General features: G+C 36.4%; 1 protein-coding gene across 3 annotated transcripts in view; it reads right to left on the reverse strand.

Moving 5' to 3' along the window:
- The window catches only part of LOC133301849 (eIF-2-alpha kinase GCN2), a 33,335-nt gene extending 16,909 nt beyond the window's left edge, over nucleotides 1–16,426 (reverse strand). For all 3 annotated transcript variants that reach the window (XR_009750257.1, XM_061501552.1, XM_061501553.1), the window contains exons 1-18: nucleotides 16,262–16,426; nucleotides 16,114–16,182; nucleotides 15,943–16,002; nucleotides 15,739–15,844; nucleotides 14,479–14,583; nucleotides 13,486–13,875; nucleotides 12,492–12,611; nucleotides 12,325–12,411; nucleotides 12,135–12,221; nucleotides 11,953–12,052; nucleotides 10,690–10,801; nucleotides 9,195–9,249; nucleotides 8,725–8,894; nucleotides 7,258–7,442; nucleotides 6,602–6,750; nucleotides 6,230–6,476; nucleotides 4,880–5,159; nucleotides 4,697–4,790 (exon numbers count right to left, since the gene is read on the reverse strand). Coding sequence is in view for 2 of the 3 variants with exons in the window: in XM_061501552.1 (XP_061357536.1) it covers nucleotides 4,697–4,790; nucleotides 4,880–5,159; nucleotides 6,230–6,476; nucleotides 6,602–6,750; nucleotides 7,258–7,442; nucleotides 8,725–8,894; nucleotides 9,195–9,249; nucleotides 10,690–10,801; nucleotides 11,953–12,052; nucleotides 12,135–12,221; nucleotides 12,325–12,411; nucleotides 12,492–12,611; nucleotides 13,486–13,875; nucleotides 14,479–14,583; nucleotides 15,739–15,844; nucleotides 15,943–16,002; nucleotides 16,114–16,182; nucleotides 16,262–16,413 (2,568 nt within the window). In the remaining variant the exon portion in view is untranslated. The remainder of the gene's footprint in view (nucleotides 1–4,696; nucleotides 4,791–4,879; nucleotides 5,160–6,229; nucleotides 6,477–6,601; nucleotides 6,751–7,257; nucleotides 7,443–8,724; nucleotides 8,895–9,194; nucleotides 9,250–10,689; nucleotides 10,802–11,952; nucleotides 12,053–12,134; nucleotides 12,222–12,324; nucleotides 12,412–12,491; nucleotides 12,612–13,485; nucleotides 13,876–14,478; nucleotides 14,584–15,738; nucleotides 15,845–15,942; nucleotides 16,003–16,113; nucleotides 16,183–16,261) is intronic.
- Nucleotides 16,427–18,750: the final 2,324 nt, after the last annotated feature.

Below are 18,750 nucleotides of genomic sequence, written 5' to 3' on the forward strand. Positions count from 1 at the left end.
GATGACTGCACCTGGATTGTTGACTCTGGTGCCTACTTCCACATTACTCCACACAAGGGTTTTTTCTCCTCTTACCGAGGTGGTGATTTTGGAGTCGTGAAGATGGGAAGTCAAGTGACTAGCAAGATTGTTGGTGTCGGTGATGTAACTCTGACCACGGATGTCGGATGCCGACTTGTGTTGAAAGATGTAAGGCATGTTCCTGACATGCGTTTGAACCTAATCTCGGTAGGCAAACTTGATGATGCCGGGTTAGTGAACTACTTTAGTAGTGTTAGATGGAAGCTGGCCAAGGGAAACTTGGTCGTGGCCCGAGGTAAGAAGGAAGGCTCCTTGTACGTGATGCAAGGAAAGATCAATGGCGGAGAAGCCAATGCTGTCCGAGATGAGCCAAGCTTGGAGCTATGGCACAAGCGCCTCGGCCACATGAGTGTGAAAGGGCTCCAAATCCTGCACAAGAAAGAATTACAGCTTGGGTTGAAAGGTCAAGCGTTGGAGAGTTGCACACATTGCCTAGCTGGAAAGCAGCACCGGGTTTCTTTTGTGAGACCGGATCAACCAAGAAGACGAAGGAATATTCTTGACCTCGTCAGTACTTTGTTTCATTTATTGATGACCATTCCCGCAAAGTGTGGGTATATTTGTTGAGGACTAAAGACCAGGTACTCCAATCCTTTAAAGAATTCCATGCGATGGTTGAAAGGGAGACTGGCAAGAAAATGAAGGTGGTCCGATCTGACAATGGTGGAGAGTATTGCGGCCCATTTGATGCATACTGCAGAGCGGCCGGGATCCGACTTGAGAAGACGCCCCCCAAGACTCCACAGTTGAATGGACTTGCTGAGAGGATGAACAGAACTATTGAAGAGAAGGTCCGAAGCATGTTATCCAATGCCGGATTGCCGAAATCATTCTGGGGAGAAGCCGTCAAAACTGCTGTTGATTTAATCAACCTCTCACCATCACGGCCACTTGAAGGAGAAATTCCAGAAGAAGCCTGGACAGGTCGGAAAGCGGCCTATAATCAACTGAAAGTGTTTGGATGCCGAGCTTTCGTGCATATCCCTAAAGATGAAAGGGCCAAACTTGATGCAAAGATCAAAGAATGCATTTATCTTGGTTCGCCGAGATGTGAGTTCGGGTTCCGACTTTGGGATCCAATCAATAAGAAGATAATGAGAAGCCGAGATGTGATATTTCATGAGCATGAGAACATTCATGACATCTCGAAGCCCAAAGTCCGGGTTACTGTCAGTCGTGAAGAACCCATCCCTCCTGTCCGAGCTGAAGCAGGGGGAGAAAATCAAGAAAATGAAGAAATTGATGATCAGCAACAAGCTGAAGATGACCAAGACACTGATGTCCGAGATGATGATGAGATCCGGGATGAAAATGATGAACCGGGTTCTCAAGCTGAAGAACAGCCGAGATATCCAACTCGAGAAAGAAGACCCTCTACAAGGTACCCCATCTGATGAATACATCGTTGTTGCTGAAGACGGTGAGCCTCAGAGTTATGATGAGGCTGTGACAAGCTCAGAGAAAGAAGAATGGGAAAAGGCAATGCAAGATGAGATGAAGTCTCTGCACGAGAATCAGACTTATGAGCTGACCGAGTTGCCTAAAGGTAGACGAGCTTTGAAAAATAAATGGGTCTACAAGATTAAGAATGAAGAGAATGGGCAGAAGCCGAGATACAAAGCCCGGATTGTAGTGAAAGGCTGCAATCAGAAGAAAGGAGTAGATTTTGAGGATATTTTTTCTCCTGTGGTGAAAATAACCTCGGTCCGAACCGTGTTAGCCATGGTGGCTTCGATAGACCTCGAGGTAGAACAAATGGACGTGAAGACAGCATTTCTTCACGGTGACTTAGAAGAAGAAATATATATGGAGCAACCTGAAGGGTTCCGAGCTCCAGACCAAGAAGACTTGGTATGTCGGTTGAAGAAGAGACTCTATGGCTTGAAGCAAGCACCTCGGCAGTGGTACAAGAAGTTTGAATCATTCATGACTGTTCACAAGTTTGAAAAGACAGAAGCCGACCACTGCGTATTTGTGAAGAGTATGAGGCAGGAGATTTCCTGATTTTTTTGTTATATGTTGACGACATGTTTATTGTAGGGAAAGACAAATCGAGGATAGTCGCCCTGAAAAAGGCGTTGAGCTCGTCCTTCGCAATGAAGGACCTCGGCCCTGCAAAGCAGATACTCGGAATCAAGATTATCCGAGATAGACAGAAGAAGCTACTGTGGCTAAGTCAAGAGAAATATATTGAGAAGATTCTGAAGAGATTCAGCATGGACAAAGCCAAAACAGTGAGCACCCCCTTAGCCGGACACATAAAGCTGAACCAGAAGCAATGTCCGAGATCTGATGAAGACAAAGATGAGATGATGAAGGTCCCGTACCAATCCGTCGTCGGAAGCTTGATGTATGCAATGGTTTGCACTAGACCCGACTTGGCGTATGCTGTTGGAATGGTAAGCCGGTATTTGTCAAACCCCGGCAAAGAGCACTGGGAAGCAGTGAAGTGGATCTTCAAGTACCTCCGAGGTACGACCGACTTATGTCTCCGATTTGGAGAAGGCAAAGCCGAGTTACAAGGCTACTCGGATTCTGATTTAGGGGGAGACGCCGACTCGAGGAAGTCGACTACAGGATATTTGATGAGATTTGCCGGAGGAGCTGTCTCTTGGCAATCAAGACTTCAGAAATGTGTTGCACTATCGACAATTGAGGCTGAGTACATTGCCGCTACTGAGGCAAGCAAAGAGATGCTGTGGATGAAGAAGTTCCTCATGGAACTCGGCCATGATCAAGACAAGTACGAGCTGGGTTGTGACAATCAAAGCGCAATCCATCTTGCGAAGAATTCAACCTATCACTCCCGCACTAAGCATATTGATGTGAGGTATCACTGGATCCGGGATGTGGTGGAAGGTGGAGAGCTCGAACTCGTCAAGGTGCACACTGACCAAAATTGGTCCGACATGATGACGAAGCCGGTTCCAACAAGAAAATTTGAAGACTGCTGTGAAGGAGCCGGGTTGATGCTGAAGCCGACGCATTGAAGTCGGAAGGGGGAGATTTGTTGGGCTTCCTCCTTCAATGCTAAGCCCAAGCCTATTGAGGGGTTTCCTAAAAATCCTAACCCTAGATCTCACCTCCTCTATATATTCATTAGTTGTGGGTGGAGGCTAGGATAAGAGAATGAGAGAGAAAATTTGAGAGATAATTATTTGATTGTTTGAGCAAAGCTTTATGCTTTGCATTTGAGAGATCTCTAGAGAGAGTTTGAGTGAAACATCTCTAGGGTAGTTTGATTATCACCATTGTTGGAGAGGTTGAGTTAACCACCACATTGGTGATTCTGATTATTTGTAACCATTATTTTCATAGTGGATTTTTGATCTGGACTAGGTCCCGTGGGTTTTTACTTCTTCATTGAAGAAGGTTTTCCCACGTTAAATCTGGTTGTGTTCTTCTTCTCTCTCTCCTGTTTTGTGATTTTTCGTTTTGATTTTTCCGCTGCGCTGCCCGACCTGGTGAAGTTCAGGCCGAGGTATTGCCGAGATCCGAGATCAGGATCTTGTTGATTGACTTCCGCACAAAGGCTGCTTAGCCGAGCTTGAGGGAATCGATTTCCCAACACATTGGTTATGCCACTGGTCTCCATCTCGTCTCCTTCAGAACCCGTCGAACTCGGGATTTGATACTACTGTTGGGAACTCGGTTCCCTCAGATCGGCTCAGGGGCCTTTGTGCGGAAGTCAATCAACAAGATCCTTGATCTCGGATCTCGGCAATACCTCGGCCTGAACTTCACCAGGTCGGGCAGCGCAGCGGAAAAATCAAAACGAAAAATAGGAGAAAGAGAAGAAGAACACAACCAGATTTAACGTGGGAAAACCTTCTTCAATGAAGAAGTAAAAACCCACGGAACCTAGTCCAGATCAAAAATCCACTATGAAAATAATGGTTACAAATAATCAGAATACAACAATGTGGTGGTTAACTCAACCTCTCCAACAATGGCGATAATCAAACTATCCTAGAGATGTTTCACTCAAACTCTCTCTAGAGATCTCTCAAATGCAAAGCATAAAGCTTTGCTCAAACCTCTCAAATAATTCTCTCAAATTTTCTCTCTGATCTTTTAACCTAGCCTCCACCCTCAACTAATGAATATATAGAGGAGGTGAGATCTAGGGTTAGGGTTTTTAGGAAAACCCCTTAATGGGCTTGGGCTTAGCATTGAAGGAGGAAGCCCAACACTACCTTGTTCAATTCCTCTTTTTATTAGAAAAATGGAGACGACAAGGATTGAATTGTGAGCCACCTGGTCTAGAGGCTTTGACACCAAATCATGAACTGACTATCCAAAAAGATTAAGTTGTTAGGTGAAGATACATCAATGGATTTTATTATATTTATAACACTGATATTACAAAAGCATATTGTTCTCTATCTACTTAGAGCATTATTGGAAAACTATACAACAACCCCACACGAGAAATTTTACATCCACAAATCCAATATTACAGCAAAATCCAAAACTCCTTACTTCAATGGTATATCAATCATTACAATATTGACCATCTTATATGCAATTGCTGTCAAATTTAACTTATTTAAGCATGATGAGGTATAGTTGAATAAAAACGGAAAAAATAAAATAAAGCTAAAATATCCAGTACCTGGTTAGATATAATCCAGTTCACAAAAGGCAAACGCAGCTCGTGGCAAAGTTCAAGCATGTCTCCTCCATGGGTCAGAAGTTTAACTGCATTTCTACTCAACAAAAATCAAAACCAGAAATCTTTTATCTAGGCTGTCAAGTCCACAAAGAATTACATCAAAAGTAGTAAACGAATATTGACCTATTAAACTGTTGACAACCATCCAATAATCGCATTGTTAAAATTTCTAGGTGCTTTGCGCAATGCTGCCTGAAAATTTCCCTGTTGACATCTGCAACATAATCTCGAACCTCAGTTTGAAAATCTGGGTACAGAATGGATGAACTGTTTTCTCCAACTGACCCCAATCCACCAACATGGCGAATGTGTTTTGTGCTTAACATCTCTTCATCAAAGATGGCATTTAAAACTTTATCATATATGCTTGTATCCTCTGATTTCTGCATTGTTCGTAGGATATCTGAACATAGAGAACTATCACTTATTCAAGACAAAGCAAGAAACTGTTTTTAAAAACAAATATATATGTTAAAACTAACTCCAGAGAAGGACATATAGTTCTTAGATGTCAGTTGTCTGTACTACCAAGCTTATTTTACCATGACATTTCAATTTGCATTATTAACTGTACTTATCAAGATCATCTGACTGTTTCTATTTTTGTACTCCTTGGGTCTCATAATTTTTTTTTCATATTCATAAATAGTCAGACCATCAACAGAATGAAATATGTACTTTGCTGAGATACTCTTTTCAAAAAGAAAAAAAGTATATATATATATGTAAAGCGTCAATTCAACCCTAAAGCTTAAGTTGTCAAGTGAAGCTACATTAATGGCTTTTATATTATATTTATTTAATATGTCCACTCACACAAGAGTCCACTAGGCTTGAAGTGTGGACAATGTATAGATCCTTCCTACCTATGTTAAGAAATTCCACAATATTTAATTATTTATTAATAGAAGGGATACGGTGAGGATTGAACTCGTGACCACTTAATCAAATAGACTTTAATACCATGTAAAGCATCAATTCAACCCAAAAGCTTAAGCTATTAGGTGAGGCTACATTAATATTGTATTTCTCTAACAAAAAAAATATATATATATATATATAAGGAATATATTTCCAAACCTATGCAACTCTCACCAGACCATAAATCAAAACCTCTAGATAAGAACAATTATAATCACATGTGCATAATGACATCAAAATTAGTAACTTCAAAATTTTCAGACCACCTTTGAACAAAAATTGATGAGTATGCACAAGGTTCATGAGCTGCACAATGTGAAAAAAAAAAAAATATGTTTAAACATGACTCGTGAATCAGGATTCATGACTGATCTACAATTTTCCATTTCTTTATTTTTGATTGATAGCCTAATGGCATTGTTTGATCCATGTAGCTAGCCCTACCTAGTGGGATAATGCAATGAATTCTTTCGATTGATAACAATGTTCACTATGTAGGTTCTATACAAGAATACGGTATCAGAATGCATAACAAAGGTCATAATCACTTGCCATCCAATAATTCGGATTCCATTCGCGGGGGAAGTGCATTTTTAAGTTCTGTGGCAGAAGGGCGATCTGAAGGACCCGGAGACATTAACCGCCGCAATAACGATTCCTGTTCTGGAAACTCAGCAACCCAAGCAGGAGGAAGCTCCCCTTTTTGTTTCAGGTCAGATAAAACAACATGTCTCTCCATTGCTGTTCCAAATGGGTGCCAAAGCTCAAAGAAAACCACTCCTAAGCTGTACATATCAGCCTGTAGCTCATGTAAACCAAAGAATTGCATAATGTGTCTTAAAGTAAACAGATTATGTGGTTGTAGAGGATGTGAACAAGTATAAAACAACTGGTTGGAATGAAAGAATGGTGAATGCTTTACACCTTTTCATCAATCTTGGGCCATCCTTGCTCAATTTCAGGAGCTGTATAGAAGTACGTCCCAACTTGTCCAGTGCCATCAATGGAAACTCCAGTCGTAACAGCAGGATGGTTCAGATCTTGATCCAGTTGCTCCAACTTCAAGAACTTGGCTGAAAAGAAAAAAGAGCAGCAGAAACTTTGATATTCCATCCACAAACAATCACTACTCCCCGCCAGAGTAGAAGGCTTAGACTTTAAAAAGGCATGTTTTATATCATTTTTTAAATTGAATTCAAAAACAGGGAAACCACACTAAGATAGGTACATATTGTTACTGTGCACACATGTTACATTGATAAAGTTACAGGATAATGTTACATACTGGAGCACCAATCCAGGAAAATGTGCATTCATGTGCAGGCATTTACGAATGACCTTAACCGCGAATATAAAAATACCAATACATTGATAAACAAACTTTGCATATGCAAACCAAAATGCAATAAGAAATCTTACCAGCTTACAGTTTTCTAAGCCTGTCATATATTCAGATAAATTCATGAACATCATTCACATATATTGAAGTTATCCTTTGTTACAATAAGCAAGATAGAGTAAATATTGGAAACACATGCGAAGAGAAAGAAAATGAAGAATTAATGAATTCAAGATCTTACCGAGACCAAAATCACCAATTTTAATATCATTGCGTGCATCAAAGAATATGTTACTTGGTGTTAAGTCCCGATGAATAATCCCTTGCCCATGTATGTGTACCAAGCCTTCCACTATTTGGCGAAACAAATGCCATGCCGATTCTTTGTCAAAATTATTATATGATTCAAACACCTGGCGAAGAGTCCTTTAAGTCCGACAAACCCACCCCCAAAAGAAAAAAAAAATGAAATATAGTGAATAAAACATATGAGACAATCATGAGTGTGCTTATGAGCTTGTGTTTGCATGTATAATTGTATATATAGTATCCAATGAGTTCAAAAACTAACTCTTGTCTCCACTATCTACTCCCATTACCTCTATTTGTTTGTTGCTAATAATTTATGAATTCCAATAATGAATAATTGCAGAACCAAATTCAAAAAGAAAAAAACAGAAATTATGTAGATTAAGTTATCAGGGGAGAGAGAGAAGAGATTGCAGAGTCAATAACATTCTAGGCAGCAGACAGAATTTGAGAGTAAGATTGTCTAGAGACTTAGATTCTAATTGTTATTAATTTGCAAATATAACTGCCCAAGACTCCAATAACCGAAATATTTAGAGGTTCTTGAGTAGATGGTTAAGAAATTTCCACCAAGCCAGCTAGGCCGCATGCAACACTCCAACTTAGCCTATGAAATCACTATGATTTCATGTGACAACCTCCTAATCAATGGTTTTAACCAAAGGATCACTTGACCTAAAAGCCTAAATTGTTAAACAAAGGAACAATAATTTTCTACTTAGAAACAATCTTTCTCCAACATGCCTTCGGAGGAGGGCACTGGACTTGAAACATGTACAAAAGACAGGCTTGTGACTACACTATTTAAGAAGGATTTGTTACCATATAGAAGAAAGTATTGACACCAAAGCTTAAGTTATTAAACAAAGACCCAAAAATGGTTTAAGTAGTCAAATTTTAAAGTTTGCTCATCAAGAAGATACAGACCGAAGACACCACCTCATCTTTTACCATTTTATTAGTATGTAGACATTTTGAATGCCTAGTCACAAGCAATTGCTCCAAGCCTCTAACAGCAAAGCAAATTCTCCTTGAGTAATAAATGCTCCAACTTTCACACCCAAAACTTACAATCAATGATACTACATAAAATGCTAAAGGGCAAGATCCTATTTTTAAATTTTTAATAAAAGAAAATCAATAGGAAAATATAATAAAACAATTCGGAGGAAAAGGAATCCTCCTACACATTAAAGGAAAATATGAAAAACAAAGAATAAAAAAGAAAGACAAACATCAACGAAACAAAGATAAAGCTAGACTTTCTCAAATGATCTCTATTTAGAAAATCACAATAATCCTAAATATAAACTAGTAGAGTACCCTAGCAAGTCCCTGATAGTTTGTAGTCTTTCAAATAAATCTGCACATTAACAATAGAACTCACTGAAAATCTTACCCAGGACAGTACTCCATTTGTATATAAAGGTATGTTGATTCAAGCTGATTCTCATGCCCAAAGGCATTGTTGGAGCTTGCAGCTTTATAGCTGAAAGTAGAGCTCCCTGGAGTCCTTGAACCCCAAGCAGGATCACCATAAGAATCAGCAACTCCAGTTTCAAACCATGCCTGTAAGTTTTACAGTTATTAAAATCACCATATAAGCATATCATATTGTGGAAATAGAAAAAAGAAAGTTTATATTTGCATCTCTACTCATAGACTCTTCCAGTAACTGTGTCCCTCTTGGAATATAAATCAAAGCAGTATTCACTACAAATTACCATATCCAAAAGCCCAGCATTGGACAGCCAAAAAATAATAAAATGTACAGTAAATGTGGAAACAAATGGAATTAAAAAAAGATACAAGAAACAGAAAGTGTTTCATTAATAAGTAAAATGGCACACAAAATAAGAAAGTTTGTACCTGATAATACCGAACAACATGTTGATGCTGTAAACGAGAAAGTGTAGCTACTTCCCTGATTTTCTCACCATAGATAGATGGATAAACAAGTAAGAAATGGCAATTTACAAAAGTGATACAGGAAAACAGAAGAAACAGATACGCAAATAGATACAACTGAGTAACTGACAGTAGTCAAATATTGAAATCACTTTCATTTATATTTTCCAACACGCATGTAAAAAGAAGTGATATGTGGAGGCCAACATAAAGGGAAATGTATAACATTAAAACATGAGATAAGACAATATACAAGATAACTGAAATTGGCTTTATAACTCCATACTGAAATTAAATTGATCCAGAAGAAAGAAAGAAAAGTCCTTATACAGTGCAAAGAGAAGCTATAACGCACTAGGCCCTAGCAAACATATTGATTTGCAAGTTGTACTTGCTCTTCCCCTAGTTCTCTTTTCAACTGGAATATTGTCAACAATCGAGTAAATATGGCCAAAACATCTTTTCTCAAACTTTTCTTTTTCCATTCTCTTTTCAACTGGCCTCCATCTTGCATCACATAACCTATACTCTGAACCTATGATTACATCAAATATCAGCTCTAAACTCTATCTTGAATTCTTTAATATAGTTTAACATACAAGACATACTAGTTGATGCAGCTTTATAGGACTTAAATAAGTTTGAGAACACTGAGATACAAAGTTTAAACAAGTAAGGTTAAGCAGCAATACAACATTAGTAAGACCGAAGGAAGGAAGAAATGTTTTGTATTGATGGGCAAAAGAGAGTTAATGTAAGTGATTTCAGTATCTCGGATCCATAATTTGAATTGACAATCAGATTGAAGAAGATCAACCTCAGAAACTAAGAGGGGTAGAAGAAATGCAAAATTGTGCCCAAAGAGTCATCAAAAGAACAGTTGAAGCTAGATAGCTCTACCACACATCCTACAATACATTGTTGAGAAAGTTGGGCTGTAAAGAAAAGAATGAGTGAAAATTTTGACAACTTGACATGATTAGTTCGCCAGCACATCTTCAAACATCATAACAATTAATATTTTATTAGATTAGTAAGCTTTTAAACTACCCATTTATACTTTCCCTAGGATCAAAACAACTCATTTTATTTCAAAGAATAAAACCTATCCTGCACTTACAAAGAGGGTAAAGTTTCAATAACAATTATGGTTACTGCATCAAAATACTGTTTCCATACCTCAATGTTAATCATAAATTGCAGCATGCAGGAGTTGGATTAAAAAGTGCAGATGAACAATCCCACCCACTTTATAATAACAAATTGAAGAATTTCTAGTTGCAACAACCAGATCAGGTAAAATTTTCCAATATTAATCAATATGATTGAAAGGACTTTAGATACTTAATCATGCACTGAACTATTGACACTATTAACAAAATTACACATTAAAAAGTGGTTAGTTTTGCTAAGGCTATAACAAGCTCCTTCCTAGCTTACTAAAAATAAATTTTACCTTAATATTCGGTCAGGCATGCTTTTGTCTTTTAGGCGAATTTTCTTTACTGCATACTGCCTTCCATCGAGTTTATTTTTGCACAACACAACATGGCCAAAACCACCATGACCTGTTTCCAATGCCAAGCAAAACCTTTCAGTAAAGGATTATAAAAATGAAATATACTCACTGAAATACTTCATCCAATAGCCAAAAAGAATAAAGCATTATTTCCAAAGAAGCAGATAAACTATAAATAAATAAAAAGTTTCTGTTAGCATAAGAGGGAAAAAAAAGAAGGGGGGGGGGGGGCGCTGAAGCAAATAGGTGTACTATTTCCTTATAAATACACTCCAAAAAACTTTAGACCATGCACAGAAAAGAACAGTACACAGAAGATGAGCAACTAATGAAGTAATAGAGAATTGGGACTTTCTCTGAATAGCTTAAAACCTTCAAATAACTCCCTAGTGTCTTCAGAGCAAAAAGGTCCACTTAAGGAAAAGTTGGATGACAATCTAATTTCTAGCAAAACTAGGCCTGCCAGACCTTTCCTTTACAATTCAAAGCACAATTTCTAAAACCAATCAAGCAAGAAGGAATTATTCCACTCCTTATTTTCAAGATCGCAAGTCCAAATTACTAGAAAACCTGAAGAAGTAGACTCATCACCATCAATAGCCATACAACAAAATAGAAAATTAAGGTTTATCCCTTCATACCGCTGATTAGAATGGCACTTCATATTATCCAACCTCAACCCAATGGATCCTATCCATAGACTTTTTGTGAGGAACATGATGCAATATAGGATGAATGATTACGATACATGTAGTCTGTGAGAAGTGCTGACAAAATATTACCCGCCTATATCCTGATAAGATTTCTGTCTAAAAACAAAGCTGATTCAAGTATGCTCTTAATCTTACAGCCTTACCAATATTTTCCAATTACTGAAATCCCAATAGCACACTTGAGAATAAATTTCAAGAGCGATTTTTGTGAATTGCTTTCGTATTTTGCACTCAGCATATTATTAATTACATACATGCAAAAGTAAATAAACTTATATTTAGAAGAATAATAAAGAATTGGACTATTTTCTAAGATCCTAATGTTCCCAATGCTTCATAAATTCCTATTGTTTCCAAAGCTATAATAACTACTGTTATCATTTCCAACAAACACAAAGGACAGGCAATCAAGAGTATAACATCACAGAATAACATATATACATATGCACACATATAACTCAAACAGAAATCCACGAAGTTCCTTTACCAAGAGACTGTAGCTCCTCAAAATCATTCAAATATCGAGAACTGTGGGTTGAGCCTCCAAGATCAGAAGGTTTCCAAAATTGAGATGTTTTGGATGAAGCCTAGACAAATAAATAAGTTATACAAATAAATAACAAATTTAGTGTTGAGAAAGAGAATACATGTTCCTATGGGTTTGCCAACCATGTGTTTCTGGAAAACATGATCAAAGGTTTTGTTGAAAAGCGAATGCGGTTGAGTGGCCATATCACGTGCCGAGTCAGAAAAGATCTGGGAATATTACTCAAAAGGATTAGGATCATTGTAGGACAGACAATATTTAAAAATTCTAGTAATAATATTTTTATTTTTGGGAACCTAATCTTTTTTATACCCCTAAATTATACAACTCTGTTGCTACTTGTGGCAAAGAGTCAGCCAGTGTTCCTTTGGAAGCACAAACAAGGCGAAGCATGTGAACCTAATGCAAAAGGAAGAAAAACCAAATCAATGCTAAGCAGAATTCCCATGTGACAAGCTGATAAGATAAATGATTTTTACCATTATTAGATCCTTTGCAACTATTTCAGATGGTTGGTGATGAGAAGACAAAGACTCTGAAGACTCACTTTCATACATACCTTCATTATCGTCTGTTGTATACTCATCAACGATAAAATACTGCAGGTGCATAGATAGAAAATAAAGGTGTTGACATAAACAGATGCAAGCCAATAACAATGGTACCAAGAAAAGAACAACAAAATTTCTAAATATCAATGAAACATGAACAATTAGCCATCCATCCTAAGAATGGAGGCACATTGCAACAATTCAAGGAATTTCATCATAAATATCCATCTTGAATTATCTTTAGTAAGTTTGTTGGAAAAAATATGGATATCTCTTATGAACAGTAAGAGACTAATAATCTAGGTAAGGTCTGAGTGAAAAAATACCAGCCAAGTACGGCTATTCTTTCCAAGACTGATGAATAGTTATTTAGCATATCTTCACATAGTATGACATACACAGACATATAATGTTAAAATTTTTACCAGCTTTTAAGTTACCATTTTCTGCTTTTAACTCAGTTATTGCACAATGATTTCAAACAAAAATACTTAACAGATCCACCCAACAAAAAAGTTGATAACTTCTAAATAACCTGATCTGCATTCAACATCTCCCTGTGCCAAATTAAAATTCAACAATCTTGGGTATTAAACCTTTCATGAATCTTACATAATAACTAACAAGTATGTACTATCCACTCAAATTGTCAACTTTTTCCCTTCAGAATCAATTACCTTTATCATAACCAACAAAAATCCAAAAATAATTGAAACACTCATCAATTTTGACCGTTAGCAACATAATTCTGGCCTAATAGAAATAATGACTTTAACAATGAATGCTGATTAAAACTATTGCCCTAATTGAGACATTAATATAGAAGATATAGGAACAAAAGATAACAACAGACTGAAGTGAAACAAAGAAACAAACAGAACATGGAGAAGTTACAAGAAGCAAATCATGTCCTTTATATTACCTCTTTCTCACCTTCATTGTCATTCCCTGCAAAATCATCCACCAGAGATCTACTTGAATGAGTCAAAAATAAGCTATTTTTACTGTCTTCGCTCACTTCTCCAACAGTATCTAGTTTGGCAGGAAGTTCTTCCATTATTAACGGTTTTTCCTTACTATCAGATTTCTTTTCCCGGGCCTCAAAACGTGGTTTTGAGGAATCTAACTTCGAGGGAGGAAGAGAAGAATTTTTTCCAGAAATTTCATCCATTCCAAAACCCCAAGTCCATGACTCTCCATAGCCACTGAAAAGGTCTATGAAACCATAAACAAAGGTTCTATTCTTATTTGAAGATGACATATCCTTGAGAAACGATTCTTCAGTGCTTTCCATAGTTGACTGTAAAATGTTCTACAAACAGAGGATAAAAACATACAACAGTCCGTTTAAGCAACAAAATAACTTCTTAAAAACTGTAAAGAACCAATTCGACCCAAAAGCTTAAGCTGGTGGGTGAGGGCTTTTTAATGGTTTTATATATCTCAACACGTCCCCTCACACAAGAGCCCACTGGGCTTGAAGGGTGGATAATGCACAGGCCCACCTACCTGTGCGAAGAAAGAAATTCCACTAGAAATAAAGTGGGTGACGGCGAGGTTCGAACCCGGGACACGAGGCTCTGATACCATGTAAAGAACCAATTCGACCCAAAAGCTTAAGCTGGTGGGTGAGGGCTTTTTAATGGTTTTATATATCTCAACAAAAACAAATGATCAAAAATTATATGACAGCATGAGTAAAATATCAACAATTATAAAATAAATTCCAGTCGAACTTTTAGCAGGAATAAAATCAGAAATGATCACAGTAAATACAGAAATTAAAGAACATCAACCCTGACTTCTTAAATCCTATTTTGATTTTCTATTATAATATTGTTTTTGATAAAAAAGGTTCAGTGAATAATAATAAAATGAATGAATAACAATAGAAAATATGGAATGGTAAGCTCACAGATTCAGTTGATTTGGCAATTGGCTCAATTCCAGACAGAAATTCTTGGGCTGCCTCAACTAAATTAAAGATCATTACTCGTCCCTCCCTAGCATTTAAATTAGCCTGAAACAAGAACAGAATGCAAAACAAAATATAAGTAAAGTACATTTTACTCCTTCTAAATAAGCAACATAGAGGCCAGGGAAGAGGGTAAAGGCAGATGCAGGGAGAGAATAGCAGCTGTCACAACAATGAATTTTTTATTAGAATATATATATATATTAGAGAGAAAAAGTGGGAAATACAAATAGGGGGACAACAAGACTACTCAAAAGTAGGAAAACAGGCACACACAACCCCCCCCCCCCCCCCCCCCCCCCCCCCCCCCCCCCCCCCCCCCCCCCCCCCCTCTCCTTCCCCAAAAAAAATAAAAATACAAGAAGTACAAGGGAGGGATAAAATCAAGAACGAGAGAAGGTTTCTCAGCTTCTCTGCATATTAGAAATAGCAAATCCCTTAATTGAAACAGGCAAATGGCAATGAGCTCAATGGGTAAATTGTTAGTTGTGCTATAGTACATTCTACACCCACTTAAATTACAACACATGGATTCAGCTAACTGCATTTACACCCATTTTCTTGGCAACTTCATTTATAATGCCACGTACGTCTATGTAATATAGGAGGATTAAAAATTTATCTGAGCTTAACGTCAAAGAGAAGCCATGAACATTACACAAAAATATATCCACTCAAACTAAAAAAACAAGACAGAAAAAGACTAACCGAACCATTTCTAGAAAATTCCTCTTGAATAACTCACATTTCAATTCCTCTCTCCAGCAAGAGAAACAATGATATTTTGAGGAATTAAAGCAAAAACTAACCCTGCAGATTTCAAAGTAAAATCATATGGTGGTATACTCAATTTATTATCCAGCATCCAGCCATTCTGGTTCCATTATTCCATATACCTCAATCTTCAATCCTACCTCAGTTTTTCATTAGAAATTCTACAAATCATGTTTTTAAGATTATATATAAATTTCCCCACTTGTGGTAACTGTTTCCCTTCCTATCAACCTTGCCACCAAAAGACATGCTTGCTCTATTTGCTCCTAAGTATACACATTTAGCCACAAAAAGGATCAAAATACGATAACCATAATTTCATCCTTGCCGTAAATATGATCGCAACGTTACCACACAAAGAGTACATAACAAGTTAACAAGAGACAAGAGTTTATTCCCAAAGGTGAGACAGGCATGAGCTTAGACCTGATCAAGGAGGAGAGACAAAAGACGATGAGCATCAGTTTCAGATAAGCCATTCTCAGGAGTAACCTGCAACTTTGGACACTTGAAGGGATATCCAGGTAAGTACCTACACACAGAGAGAGAGAAAGAGAGATGGTAATTGGCATCGCAAACACATTTAGAAAAAGGAAAGGGGAAAAAAAAACCAAGTAAAGGCTCACTCACCTAACAACAAGAGCAGCAGAAACATCTACATCTTCATAGCCCATGTCCTTTGAGTAGGGCCTGCTCAATTTCAAGCAGAAACGAAAACCAATCAACAAGATATATAAAAATGGTGAGTGATATGGTATGGTATGTGCACTCTTATCATATGAATTATGAAATGAAACAAACCTGAGCTTAATGACTACTTGAGGAGGAGATCCAGGAAGAACCTTGCAGTCCTCTTGAAAAATTGCACATCTAAAGAAACAAGCAACACAATGATCAATTTTAGTAGAAAAAAAAATGCATTCGAAATTGAGTAGCAAAGAAAGCTTACAATGCAGTAATCTCTTCGGAAAGCTGCTCGTTATCATCGACGCCGAATTGAGAAGCATGATCTGTGGAAGGTGCTCTTCCTTTACTCCTACGTCCACTCCCTCCTCCTCCTCCTCCTCCATGCTTCTTCTTCTTCTTCGAACTGTGCCCCATTCTCAACTCAATCCAATTGCAATCAGCACTGTGGGTGGGAAAAAGAGGGTTTTCGAAAATGAAACTGAACGAATGAATGAATGAATGAAAGATGGAGGCGGCGATATTTTGGTTTGGTAAAATGAGATATAACGTCAGCGATGACCAATTTGTTGGCGCTTCATTCCACCTGCATGACTACTCTTTAGTCTTTACACTCCATTCTACTCCACGATAGCATTAACGGTTAAAATAAAAAAATGTAACTTATACTGTATAAAATAATATGATTTAAAATTTTGGGTCACACTTATTAATTAATTGATAAGAACTAACGGTTAAAATTTGGTAGTAACAAGTAATAACTATAACCTTTCTCTTTTTTATTATTTTTAATTATCAAATCTTAATTACAATTTTTATCAATTTAATAGTTATAATGATTGAAAGTTAATAATTAATTAATTGATGTTATCTAATACATTATAACCGTTAAATTGATAAAAATCAACGGTTAAGATTTAGTAGTAAGAGATAATAAAAAAATAATAATAAATATAATCTCTCCTAAAATTTATACATAAAAGATTCATTCCCCACTTTATTTGAATTGGATCAGTGGAATTTCATATCAAACGATTGGATAAGAGTATAAATAATCTTAGGAATAAATTCTCTTCTAATCATAAAAGAATATTTAACACCATTTATAATTTTTAATGAAAAATAATTAATTAATTGCATAGAATATTGATTATCTTTAATAACAATTTTATAAATATAAATACCTTTTTAAAAAAAAATTATAAGCATAAATTATTGTATATTAGTGAGAGAGAGAGAGAGAAAAAAAAGCGTCGTTTCTATGCTAATTTGGTGTTGTGACAGTTAATTTATTATTAAAAATATAAATTTAGATTTTCTTTCGTATTATGAAATTTAGATATCAGAAAATTTATTCATAAAGTTAATCATATACTTACTAAGAAAACTTATCTTGGGCTTACATGTAACCACGGAAATTATCATTAGACAATGTAAGGCCCAAAACTGAGCGGGCACACCGAATTTCCCAAGGTGAGTCGTAGTAGCATTTGCCCATTGGAATTGCTCTTTGTTGATGGGCTTTTACCAATGCACAATTAAACGTGAGCATCAAATATAGGAAAATATTTAATATGCTACCGTGGTATTTACATCTTACCAATAAAACACAATTTTTGTGTTGATACATTTCTTGAGGAAAAAAAATAACTCTAATATTATGTTTATGTATTTTTGGAAATATATAGTCTCTAATTTCATTTTAAATGAGAATAGTATTCATTACTCAGTTTGACGGAAATACTAAAGATACCCTTTGGCTCAATAAAGGGTTCAAATCCATTGAGTATATTATCATAGAACTTTCATCAATGATCATGCATTTATATAAGGGATAGACAAATATCCCAATTACACGCCAAAACATTATGTTAACTTTCCACTCAATATGATTATTATGCGAGATAAACTAATATTTTATAGCAAAGGACCATCAAAGTGTGAAAAACAGTGATACCAAGGCAATGGCCGACCTAGGTGGTTGTCATTGTCTGCACTTGCAGACATAAAGTTGAGGGAAAAAAAATTTTACATAGAGTGTGTGATTCAAGTCAAGTAAAAAAAAATAAGAAGATTAAAAGAAAAAAGGTAAAGAGTGGAGGAGAATCACACAAGATTTTTGACTTTTTGACCCTTTTACTCCTTATTAATTAATTAATAACCATTTTGCCCCTTACTCAGAATTATCTACCAATCCGCCCCTCTTTAATCGATTAACTTGAAGATTTAATCGATTAAATCTCTCTCTTAATTTATTTAATCGATTAAAACTTATATTTAATCGATTAAATATCTCAAACGAGCGTAAAAGCATTGATACCAACTCGTAAAATGGCAACTCTTAATAAAACGCAGTCAGCTCTTATTAAATACAAAACACAATCAACTCTTATTATTAAATACAAAACACAATCAGCTCCTATCAAATCGCAACAGGCACAAAGGTCAAATCTCCTCCATAAACAAAAGGAGTTGATTGCACATCTTGAATTTAATATAATACTTAGCAGAATCTTCAATCATTTTTCCGTGTATTGGATGTTATTTGAATTTTGAATTTAATGTAATAGGAGTTGATTGCGATTTGTAATTAATAGGAGCTGATTGCGTTTTGTATTTAATAGGAGTTGATTGTGTTTTGTATTTAATAGGAGCTGATTACGTTTTTTATTTAATAGGAGGTGATTGTGTTTTGTATTTAATAATAGGAGTTGATTGTGTTTTGTATTTAATAAGAGCTGATTACTCATTTGA

Source organism: Gastrolobium bilobum, unplaced genomic scaffold (assembly GCF_033153095.1).
Source record: "Gastrolobium bilobum isolate Gb01-03AN ecotype WA unplaced genomic scaffold, APGP_CSIRO_Gbil_v1 utg42558, whole genome shotgun sequence".
NCBI classification, from domain to species: Eukaryota; Viridiplantae; Streptophyta; class Magnoliopsida; order Fabales; family Fabaceae; genus Gastrolobium; species Gastrolobium bilobum.